The sequence below is a fragment of the Eucyclogobius newberryi genome, unplaced genomic scaffold, assembly GCF_026437365.1.
Source record: "Eucyclogobius newberryi isolate DKJ021-1_F unplaced genomic scaffold, fEucNew1.0.hap1 SCAF_10, whole genome shotgun sequence".
NCBI lineage: Eukaryota > Metazoa > Chordata > Actinopteri > Gobiiformes > Gobiidae > Eucyclogobius > Eucyclogobius newberryi.
The window spans coordinates 39,241,442-39,254,412 of NW_027315724.1; the positions used below are offsets into that span (position 1 = coordinate 39,241,442).

The 12,971-nt window shown below is 43.7% G+C and overlaps 1 protein-coding gene across 1 annotated transcript in view; it reads left to right on the forward strand.

The window, feature by feature from the left end:
* chp2 (calcineurin-like EF-hand protein 2) overlaps positions 1-9,775 on the forward strand; it is a 36,911-nt gene extending 27,136 nt beyond the window's left edge. Inside the window, exons 2-7 of the mRNA XM_072459057.1 lie at positions 3,773-3,845; positions 3,946-4,026; positions 5,667-5,785; positions 7,766-7,827; positions 9,226-9,348; positions 9,501-9,775. Of these exons, the coding sequence (XP_072315158.1) occupies positions 3,773-3,845; positions 3,946-4,026; positions 5,667-5,785; positions 7,766-7,827; positions 9,226-9,348; positions 9,501-9,554 (512 nt within the window). The 3' untranslated portion in view covers positions 9,555-9,775. The remainder of the gene's footprint in view (positions 1-3,772; positions 3,846-3,945; positions 4,027-5,666; positions 5,786-7,765; positions 7,828-9,225; positions 9,349-9,500) is intronic.
* The last annotated feature ends 3,196 nt before the right edge of the window (positions 9,776-12,971 follow it).

A 12,971-nucleotide genomic window follows, 5' to 3' on the forward strand; every position in this document is an offset into this window, starting at 1 on the left:
TACTACTTCTACTACTACTACTACTACTACTTCTACTATTACTACTACTTCTACTACTACTACTACTACTACTACTTCTACTACTACTACTACTACTTCTACTACTACTACTACTACTACTTCTACTACTGCTACTGCTACTGCTACTGCTACTGCTACTCCTACTACTGCTACTACTGCTACTGCTACTGCTACTGCTACTGCTACTGCTACTGCTACTACTGCTACTGCTACTGCTACTGCTGCTACTGCTACTGCTACTGCTACTACTACTTCTACTTCTACTTCTACTTCTACTTCTACTACTGCTACTGCTACTGCTACTGCTACTACTGCTACTGCTACTGCTACTGCTGCTGCTGCTACTACTACTACTACTACTACTACTACTACTACTACTACTACTACTACTACTTCTACTACTACTACTTCTACTACTACTACTACTACTACTACTACTGCTACTGCTGCTACTACTACTACTACTACTGCTGCTACTGCTGCTACTACTACTACTACTACTACTACTACTACTACTACTTCTACTACTACTACTTCTACTACTACTACTACTACTACTACTTCTACTATTACTACTACTTCTACTACTACTACTACTACTACTACTACTTCTACTACTACTTCTACTACTACTACTTCTACTACTACTACTACTACTACTTCTACTATTACTACTACTTCTACTACTACTACTACTACTACTACTACTTCTACTACTACTACTACTACTTCTACTACTACTACTACTACTACTTCTACTACTGCTACTGCTACTGCTACTGCTACTGCTACTCCTACTACTGCTACTACTGCTACTGCTACTGCTACTGCTACTGCTACTGCTACTGCTACTACTGCTACTGCTACTGCTACTGCTGCTACTGCTACTGCTACTGCTACTACTACTTCTACTTCTACTTCTACTTCTACTTCTACTACTGCTACTGCTACTGCTACTGCTACTACTGCTACTGCTACTGCTACTGCTGCTGCTGCTACTGCTACTGCTACTGCTACTGCTACTGCTACTGCTACTGCTACTACTGCTACTGCTACTGCTACTACTACTGATACTGCTGCTACTGCTACTGCTACTACTACTTCTACTACTACTACTACTGCTACTGCTACTGCTACTGCTACTGCTACTGCTACTGCTACTGCTACTGCTACTGCTACTGCTACTGCTACTACTACTACTACTTCTACTACTACTGCTACTACTACTACACTACTACTACTACTACTACTACTGCTACTGCTACTACTACTTCTACTACTGCTACTGCTACTGCTACTACTACTACTACTGCTACTGCTACTGCTACTGCTACTGCTACTGCTACTACTACTACTACTACTACTACTTCTACTACTGCTACTGCTACTGCTACTGCTACTGCTACTACTACTTCTACTACTACTACTACTACTACTACTACTGCTACTGCTACTGCTACTGCTACTGCTACTGCTACTGCTACTGCTACTACTACTACTGCTACTACTACTTCTACTACTAATACTGCTACTGCTACTACTACTTCTACTACTGCTACTGCTACTGCTACTGCTACTACTACTACTACTACTGCTACTGCTACTGCTACTGCTACTACTTCTACTACTGCTACTGCTACTGCTACTGCTACTGCTACTACTACTTCTACTACTGCTACTGCTACTGCTACTGCTACTGCTACTGCTACTGCTACTACTACTACTACTACTACTGCTACTGCTGCTGCTGCTGCTACTGCTACTGCTACTGCTACTGCTACTACTGCTACTGCTACTGCTACTACTACTTCTACTACTACTACTACTACTACTACTGCTACTGCTACTGCTACTGCTACTGCTACTGCTACTGCTACTTCTACTACTGCTACTGCTACTGCTACTGCTACTGCTACACTGCTACTGCTACTGCTACTGCTACTCCTACTACTACTACTGCTACTGCTACACTGCTACTACTACTACTACTGCTACTACTGCTACTACTACTTCTACTACTACTACTACTACTTCTACTACTACTACTACTACTACTACTACTTCTACTACTACTACTTCTACTACTACTACTACTACTACTACTACTGCTACTGCTGCTACTACTACTACTACTACTACTGCTACTGCTGCTACTACTACTACTACTACTACTACTACTTCTACTACTACTACTTCTACTACTACTACTACTTCTACTATTACTACTACTTCTACTACTACTACTACTACTACTACTACTACTTCTACTACTACTACTACTACTTCTACTACTACTACTACTACTACTTCTACTACTGCTACTGCTACTGCTACTGCTACTGCTACTACTGCTACTACTGCTACTGCTACTGCTACTGCTACTGCTACTGCTGCTACTGCTACTGCTACTGCTACTGCTACTGCTACTGCTACTACTACTTCTACTTCTACTTCTACTTCTACTACTGCTACTGCTACTGCTACTGCTACTACTGCTACTGCTACTGCTGCTACTGCTACTGCTACTGCTACTGCTACTGCTACTTCTACTACTGCTACTGCTACTGCTACTACTACTGATACTGCTACTACTGCTACTGCTACTACTACTTCTACTACTACTACTACTACTACTACTGCTACTGCTACTGCTACTGCTACTGCTACTGCTACTACTACTACTGCTACTGCTACTACTACTACTACTTCTACTACTACTGCTACTACTACTACACTACTACTACTACTACTACTGCTACTGCTACTACTACTTCTACTACTGCTACTGCTACTGCTACTTCTACTACTACTGCTACTGCTACTGCTACTGCTACTGCTACTGCTACTACTACTACTACTACTTCTACTACTGCTACTGCTACTGCTACTGCTACTGCTACTGCTACTGCTACTACTACTTCTACTACTGCTACTGCTACTGCTACTACTACTTCTACTACTGCTACTGCTACTGCTGCTACTGCTACTGCTACTGCTACTGCTACTGCTGCTACTGCTACTGCTACACTGCTACTACTACTACTACTACTACTACTTCTACTACTACTACTACTTCTTCTACTACTACTACTACTACTACTTCTACTACTACTACTACTACTTCTTCTACTACTACTACTACTACTACTACTACTACTACTACTACTACTTCTACTACTACTACTACTACTACTACTACTACTACTTCTTCTACTACTACTACTACTACTACTACTACTACTACTACTTCTACTACTACTACTACTACTACTACTACTACTACTACTACTACTACTACTACTACTACTACTACTACTACTTCTACTACTACTACTACTACTACTACTTCTACTACTACTACTACTACTACTACTACTACTACTACTACTACTACTACTACTACTACTACTACTACTACTACTACTACTACTACTACTACTACTACTACTACTACTACTTCTTCTACTACTACTACTACTACTACTACTACTACTACTACTACTACTACTACTACTACTACTTCTACTACTACTACTACTACTACTACTACTACTACTACTACTACTACTACTACTACTACTACTACTACTACTACTACTACTACTACTACTACTACTACTACTACTACTTCTTCTACTACTACTACTACTACTACTACTACTACTACTACTACTACTACTACTACTACTACTACTACTACTACTACTACTACTAGCTTTTATCCTGAGCACAGAGTTTAACTGTGTTTTAGTCTCGGCGTCTCATCTGCAGCGTCTGTACGAGCGCTTCCACCTTCTGGACCGAGACCAAATGGGACGACTCAGGTAAAGCCTCCATTATGTATTTAAAGACCCTCTGGGACATGACCTTTGAGTCTGACCTTTGAGTCTGACTTTTGAGTCTGACCTTTGACTCTGACCTTAGAGTCCAGGATTTTGAAGCGATTCCAGAGCTGGCTGGGAATCCGATCGGAGACAGGATCATCGGAGCGTTCTTTTACCCGGGGTAAATATCGCCCTAACCCGCCAAGTCACATGACCCGCACCTCCAGGTCAGCCCCGCCCACTCACACTTATTCAATTAAAGGGCCCCTGGGTGACCTTTGACCCCTGACATAATGTCTCCTAAAACACCTGGAGGGCTTCTCTTCTCCTCTGCACATGCTCAGTTAGAGCTCATGTTAAAGGGCGGAGCATGAACGGGCCTCTGAACACGCCCACGGACTGAGCAGCTGCAGGAGAAGAAGAGCCAAGCTTCCTGCAGTACCGCTCAGCGCCTGTAGAGGCTTCAGCAGCAGAATGAGGGGGTTTATTTTGAGTGTAGTTCTATGACACACGGCCATTTTAGATTGTACTGATCAATCACTGCTGGCCTTGAACGCCCTGACCACATGACCACATGACACTAATGTCATGTGACCTGAGCACTTCATTTATACACTGTTCCACTGTTGACGCCAGAGGGTCTCCAAAACCTAAAACACTATTGCAGTTGCATATTTTGGCTACATCCCCTTTATAACCCTTTATAAATCCCTTTAAACCCTTTAAACCCCTTTAAAATCCTTTAAAACCCTTTAAACCCCTTTAAAATCCTTCAAAATCCTTCAAAACCTTTAAAACCCTTTAAAGCCCTTCAAAACCCTTTAAAACTCTTTATAACCCTTTAAAACCCCTTTAAAAACCCCGTTGAAGCCCTTTGTGACCGTTTATAGCCCTTAATAACCCTTAATAACCATTTAAAACCCTTTAAAACCCTTTATGGCCCTTTATAACCTTAAAAACCCTTTATAGCCATTAAAAACCCTTTATAGCCCTTAAAAACCCTTAAAAACCCTTAATAATCCTTTAAACCCTTTAAACCCTTAAAAACTTTTTAAAACTCTTTAAAACCCTTTAAACCTTTTACAATCCTGTATAGCCCTTTAAAACCCTTTAAACCCCTTTAAAACCCTTTATACCTCTTTATAGCCCTTTAAAACCCCTTTAAAACCCTTTGAAGCCCTTTATGAACCTCTAAAGCCCTTAAGAACCCTTAATAACCATTTAAACCCTTTAAAACCCTTTAAAACCCTTTATAGCCCTTTATAACCCTTAAAAACCCTTTTAAAACATTTCAACCCTTTATAGCCCTTTAAATCCCTTTAAACCCCTTTAAAACCCTTTATAACTCTTCAAAACCCTTTAAAACCCCTTTAAAAAAACTTTGAAGCCCTGTATGACCCTTTATAGCCCTTTATGGCCCTTAAAACCCCTTTGTAGCCCTTTAAACCCTTTTAAACCCGTTTAAAACCCTTTATAACTCTTCAAAACCCTTTAAAACCAACTTTGAAGCCCTGTATGACCCTTTATAGCCCTTTATGGCCCTTAAAACCCCTTTACAGCCCTTAAAAACCCTTTATAACCCCTTAGAACCCTTTGAACCCTTTAAAACCCTTTAAACCCTTTAAACCCTTTAAACCCTTTAAACCCTGGGCCTGAGGTTTCTCAGTGTGATGTCATCAGGTGATCGTCCTCCATGTTTTCCTCTGTGACTTATTTGATCATATTTTATTCTTTGTCTGAGGCTTCTATGTCTGACAATGTCTTCCATGTGTTTCACCTCATGAACGTCCTAAACGTCCTAAACGTCTTTTGCCTCGGCAGAAAAGACTCGGTCGATTTTCACGATTTCGTCCGTGTTTTGGCTCATTTCCAACCGACCGACTCCAACACAAAGAGGAAGTCTGAGGAAGTTTACAACAGCCCAAACAGGAAGCTGCAATGTGAGTACACACAAGAACTACTACTGCTACTACTACTACTACTACTACTACTACTGCTACTACTGCTACTACTACTACTACTACTGCTACTACTGCTACTGCTACTACTACTACTGCTACTACTGCTACTACTACTGCTACTACTGCTACTGCTACTGCTACTGCTACTGCTACTGCTACTACTGCTACTGCTACTGCTACTGCTACTACTGCTACTGCTACTGCTACTGCTACTGCTACTACTACTACTGCTACTGCTACTACTGCTACTGCTACTGCTACTGCTACTACTGCTACTGCTACTACTGCTACTGCTACTGCTACTGCTACTGCTACTACTACTACTGCTACTGCTACTACTGCTACTGCTACTGCTACTGCTACTGCTACTACTGCTACTGCTACTGCTACTGCTACTACTGCTACTGCTACTGCTACTACTACTACTATCATCATTACAATTATTACTACTAATAATACATTTTATTTGTAATGCACTTTACATTCCAATGGAATCTCAAAGTGCTACTACTCCTATGATTACTCCTATTATACTGCTACTTGGATCACTTGGATCATGACCACTACAGCACAAATGGTAAAACAGTGCCACCTCCTGGTTGTGTAAAGAATAACATTTCCTCCAGTTGTCGGTGTAATCCCTCATTGGTCCAGGCGTGTTCCATAGTAGAAAAAGCTTCAGTTGTTTCATCTGGACTCAGTTTGAAAAAATAGACGTTTCGACTTCATCCAAGAGTCATTGTCAATAACAGAATTTAGGTCGAGAACTCCGATATTAATACTGTTCTGTGGTAAGACCCGCCCATTGGGCGGAGCCTTCCTGAAGTAGAAAGAGTTGTTTGTTTCAACAGAAACTCCCCCTTGTATCTACCGAGCCTATTCAGAATCTTAATGGTCTATTAGAATCCTCTTTGTCTTTGTGAGACCCTGGCTCAACCACCCTGAGGACCTGATAAGCATCTAAATGTCCTGGTCCTGGTCCTCTACCTTTCCAGGGGTTCAGTAACCCATTATAAATAACAGGAAGATTAAACCTTAGCCCTCCATTTCTGTTTAAAGAAGGTCTTTCTTTTTTAACAAAAATAGCTTCCTTGACTCCTCTTTCAAACCATCTTTTCTCCTGCTTAAAACCTTCACCTCACCGTCTTCAAACGAGTGATTAGAGGCTTCAAGATGGAGATGCACGGCGCTCTGAGGTCCTGAACTAGTATTTATTCTGTGCTGATAAAGCCTCTTGTGTAGAGGCTGTTTCGTCTCACCTATGTAACGTTCTTTACAACTTTCTTCACTGCATTGCATCGAATAAACTACATTGCTCTGTTTTTGAGTCGGCAACTTGTCCTTAGGGTGAACCAGTTTTTGTCTTAAAGTGTTTCCTGGTTTAAAATAAACAGGGACTTCGTGTTGTCTAAAAATTCTCTGCAGTTTTTCCGACAGGCCAGACACATAAGGGATAGAAACACCCTTCCTTCTCTGTTCAGTTTCCCTTTTGTCCTGCTTCTTGGTTCTCTTCACTCTGTTGAGGGCCCAAGCGGGGTAACCACAGGCTGAGAGGGCATTTCGGACATGTTTTTCCTCTTTCTTCTTGCCCTCTGAGCTGGTGGGCACACCTTGAGCTCTGTGTTGTAAGGTTCTGATCACACCCAGCTTGTGCTGTAGTGGGTGGTTGGAACCAAAGAGCAGATACTGGTCCGTGTGTGTAGGTTTCCTATATACTTCTATTTGGAGTTTCCCGTCCTCTCCTCTGATCGTGGAACAATCAAGAAAGGCCAAGCGATTCTCCTTAGGGTCTTCTCTTGTAAACCTGATATGTGGGTCCACAGCATTGATGTGTTAATATCGGAGTTCTCGACCTAAATTCTGTTATTGACAATGACTCTTGGATGAGAGTCGAAACGTCTATTTTTTCAAACTGAGTCCAGATGAAACAACTGAAGCTTTTTCTACTATTTCCTCCAGTTGCTTTTCAGTTGTACGATCAGGACCAAGACGGGAAGATCTCCAGAGCAGAACTTCTCCAGGTCAGGACTAAACCGGGACTAAACCAGGTCTAAACCAGGACTAAACCAGGACTAAACCAGGACTAAAGCAGGACTAAAGCGGGACTAAAGCGGGTCTAAAGCGGGTCTAAACCAGGACTAAACCAGGTCTAAACCAGGACTAAACCAGGTCTAAACCAGGAATAAACCAGGACTAAAGCAGGACTAAAGCGGGACTAAAGCGGGTCTAAACCAGGACTAAACCAGGTCTAAACCAGGTCTAAAGCAGGACTAAACCAGGTCTAAAGCGGGTCTAAACCAGGACTAAAGCAGGACTAAAGCGGGACTAAAGCGGGTCTAAAGCAGGTCTAAAGCAGGACTAAAGCAGGACTAAAGCAGGTGTAAAGCAGGTCTAAAGCAGGACTAAAGCAGGTCTAAAGCAGGTCTAAAGCAGGACTAAACCAGGACTAAAGCAGGTGTAAAGCAGGTCTAAAGCAGGACTAAAGCAGGTCTAAAGCAGGACTAAACCAGGACTAAAGCAGGACTAAAGCAGGACTAAAGCAGGTCTAAAGCAGGACTAAAGCAGGACTAAAGCTGGACTAAAGCAGGACTAAACCAGGACTAAAGCAGGACTAAAGCAGGACTAAAGCAGGTCTAAAGCAGGACTAAAGCAGGACTAAAGCAGGACTAAAGCAGGACTAAAGCAGGTCTAAAGCAGGACTAAAGCAGGTCTAAAGCAGGACTAAAGCAGGACTAAAGCAGGACTAAAGCAGGACTAAAGCAGGACTAAAGCAGGTCTAAAGCAGGACTAAACCAGGACTAAAGCAGGTGTAAAGCAGGTCTAAAGCAGGACTAAAGACGGTCTAAAGCAGGACTAAAGCAGATCTAAAGCAGGACTAAACCAGGACTAAAGCAGGACTAAAGCAGGACTAAAGCAGGTCTAAAGCAGGTCTAAAACAGGTCTAAAACAGGACTAAAGCAGGACTAAAGCAGGACTAAAGCAGGTCTAAAGCAGGTCTAAAACAGGACTAAAGCAGGACTAAAGCAGGTCTAAAGCAGGTCTAAAACAGGACTAAAGCAGGACTAAAGCAGGACTAAACCAGGACTAAACCAGGACTAAAGCAGGACTAAAGCAGGACTAAAGCAGGTCTAAAGCAGGACTAAAGCAGGTCTAAAGCAGGACTAAAGCAGGACTAAAGCAGGACTAAAGCAGGTCTAAACCAGGACTAAAGCAGGACTAAAGCAGGACTAAAGCTGGACTAAAGCAGGACTAAAGCAGGACTAAAGCAGGACTAAAGCTGGTCTAAAGCAGGACTAAAGCAGGACTAAAGCAGGACTAAAGCAGGTCTAAAGCAGGACTAAAGCAGGACTAAAGCAGGACTAAAGCAGGACTAAAGCAGGTCTAAAGCAGGACTAAAGCAGGTCTTGTCTCTGTGGCAGGTTTTGCAGGAGCTGCTGGGGATTGAGGTGACAGATGAGCAGCTGCAGAGCATCGCAGAACGAGCCATTAAAGAGGCCGACCTGGACCAGGACGACGCCATCTCCTTCGAAGAGTTCAAGAAGGTCTGAACCTGAACCTCCACGTGGGTGGTTCGCCCGATGTCAGAAGACTCTAGAAAGAATATAAAAACTGAAAGACTGGGTGTGGGACGGATATAGAACGTTTTGACCTGGTTTGTGCTCAAAAGCTCTAATGACTCTGCCTTTCTTTTCAGTCTCTGGAGAAAGTGGACGTCAATCGGAAGATGAGGATCGGCTTCTTGAGCTGAAGACACGCCCCAACCTCCTCCTCCTCCTGTAACCACGCCTCCACTCTTTAACCACACCTCTAATTACCCAGAAGCCCCATTCATAAAGGCATATCCCAGCGTCGCTTGTCGTCTCTGCTCTCTCGGCCCGCCCACTCCATGTCACCATCATCTAAGGAGAGGGGAGGGGTCACCTGAGACGGAGCCGCCGCCCTGAGTCTCTTCCAGCCGTCACTGACCCGTCATCATCATCACCATTATCAATAAACATTCTCTCATATTCCATTGTCGTCTTTGCTGGTGAAATATAAATCAGAGGAACGAAAAGCATCATTTGCCAAATTTGCTTTCATTGAAACCAGGATATTTGCATCTGAGACACGCTCTACCAATAAGTCGCTGTGATTGGTTAATCCAAAAACTCGTGATAAAAAAATAAGTTGTGAACGTTTCCCAGACACACATTTGGCGGTAGTTTGTGTGTGGGATCGTATGCTCCCGATATTCAAATATTTGGTCCAAAAAACATCTGCAAAATATCGTTTTTAACTGAGGCAGACCCGAGTCGTCGAGATACGTCTGCGCTGTAGTGCTCAGGATGCTAACGTTTCAAACACGATTTTAGCACAAAGGAAAAGACGTGATGCACAATGCAGATGTCGACCCTAAGAACACTCTACAACTACTACACTACTGTGAGCACTGGACTTGTATCAAGGTATAAAGTATCAATACTAGTTGTACTTTCTATCAGTTCTAACAGAAAGTAGAGGCTAATGCTAATGCTATTGTGTTCAAACGCAGTTCAAAAGGCCTGAATAATGTAGAATACACTTTTAATATCTATAAAAATGCAACAGAAGCCGATGGAATCCTTTCAAAGTCACATTTATTGTTTCGTTTCCAGATGTTTCCTCCAGAGCTTCATTGACACATCTTCATATTTCAAATTACAATGCATTTGATTAAAACATCAAATATACAAACATTGTCGAGGGAATTCTACGCATCCAAACAGAGTCCAGTAGTCGCTGCGCCATCGTCTCTCAAAATGTCTGCTTCAAGTACGTCGTTCCAACACAAAATGCTTTGAACTGGATAGAAACTACTACAAGTACACAAAGTACACAAAGAGGACACGAGCCGAGACGAGGCCGAGCAGAGCCTTTTCCTGAGATCTGAAATGTCAAGTCGTTTGTGTGATTGATTGGCCCTTTGTAAGATCAGAACTACTTCTACTGCAGCCGTCTGTCCTTTCAGTATCAGAAGTATTGACAAGTATTGAAGTATTGAAGAAAATGACATGGAGCTTTTCATTAAGTGAGTAAAAGTACTGATACACAGGTAAAAAAAACACTCCAATACAAGTAAAAGCAGCTCAGTGAAAGTATTAAGTATATTTTACTGCGAATACTTCAATATTCAATTACATTTTTAACCATTTTCATTTGCGGCTTCAAACGTAAAAGAAAACGGCTCCTTCTGGAGACACGATGCCAGTTGTACTTTTGTCGTGTTAAAGACGACTACATTAGTCACTGAGCTGTCCAAACGCTGCCATAAATAAAGGATTAGATGTTTTGACTGTAGACGCAGTCGCCGTGGAAACACGCTCAGCCTCGACTCGCGCTCGTGTCCGTCAGATCAGAGAGAGGTCACTAACAGTCAGAAACCGTGGCTATTGGTCAGGTACAAACAGGGCGGATGCAGAAGGACGAGGGAGGAGTTACAGCAGTGTGAGGAAGTCTGAGCCGAGACCCCTGAGCCGAGACTCCAGAGCAGAGACCCCCTGAGCAGAGACCCCCTGAGCAGAGACCCCCTGAGCAGAGACCCCCTGAGCAGAGACCCTCTGAGCAGAGACCCCCTGAGCAGAGACCCCCTGAGCAGAGACCCCCTGAGCAGAGACTCCTGAGCTGAAACAGGCTTATCCGGGTCATACTTTGATGTTAGGGTCACGTCCCCCACACTGCTGCACCGTTACATTTCGTTTCGAGTCTTTCCATATAAAAGCTCCGCTGGACATCGGAGCGTTTCATTGGAGGGTTGTGGAATTGTTGCCACGGCGACGCGCAGAGGTAAACGGAGATACTGAGCACGAGAGGTAGAAACCGCCAGCGTTACGTTTTGTACAGCTCTGATCAATAACGTCGAGATCCACCAGCGACTCTGGGACGACAAAACGCACGACTTCTGGGTTCATCGCGGGAATCCTCTACGTCCTCTACGTCCTCTACGTCCTCTACGTCCTCTACGTCCTCTACGTCCTCTACGTCCTCTACGTCCTCTACGTCCTCTACAGTAGCAGGGTAAAAACCAAGAAAATATATACATTTGTATGCAAGTTTTAAAAATAAAATCAGCTTCACAGCCTTCCCAAAGTGTGCAGCTCATACCATTTCTTTACAGTGGTTTGTCTTGTCTTGAGGAAGTTCGAGGGAGTTAATCTGCGTCTCTATTTCTACAATATTTACATGAAAGAAAAAGCATCGCCGGAGACGAGAGTGGAATAAAAAACAAGTCTAAAAATATATTCAATAATTTACTTCTAGGTTTTCTCTAACGACTGATGAGAGAGGAAGTGGGTGAGGAAGTGGGTGAGGAAATGGGGGAGGAAGCAAGTGAGGAAGAGTGTCAGGAAGCGGGGGAGGAAGCGGGCGAGGAAGTGGAGGAGGAAGTGAGTGAGTAAGGAAGCGGGTGAGGAAGCAGGTGAGGAAGTGGGGGAGGAAGCGGGTGAGGAAGAGGATGAAGAAGCAGGAGAGGAAGAGGGTCAGGAAGTGGGGAGGAAGTGGGTGAGGAAGTGGGGGAGGAAGCAAGTGAGGAAGAGTGTCAGGAAGCGGGGGAGGAAGCGGGCGAGGAAGTGGAGGAGGAAGTGAGTGAGTAAGGAAGCGGGTGAGGAAGCAGGTGAGGAAGTGGGGGAGGAAGCGGGTGAGGAAGAGGATGAGGAAGCAGGAGAGGAAGAGGGTCAGGAAGTGGGGAGGAAGTGGGGAGGAAGAGGGTAAGGAAGCGGGTCAGGAAGCGGGTCAGGAAGAGGGCGAGGAAGAGGGGAGGAAGTGGGCGAGGAAGCGGGGAGGAAGTGGGCGAGGACAGTTTCAATGGGAGATCATGCGAGTGTAAATGCTACGTTTACGCTACGTTTGGAAACGTGGATCGCGTCTGTGGTTTTAAATATCGCTGGTTAACTGGTTTTTAATGTGGGATATTTCTGACTAAAGTAACGTAAATGTGCAACTAGGAAGAAACGGAGCGGAAAGTAAAGGGAAGACCACGTGACCGACACCAGCCCCGCCCTCCACCAGCCCCGCCCTCGCAGACACTTGCGTCGATTGAACTTTAGAATCTTTGGAACTTCGGCCGGCGCTGCTGAAGCTCGATGGCATTTTTGAGATTTCGTCAAGTTTTGGAAGAAAAAATCTCAAGAGAAGTTTGAATCTCTTTGTT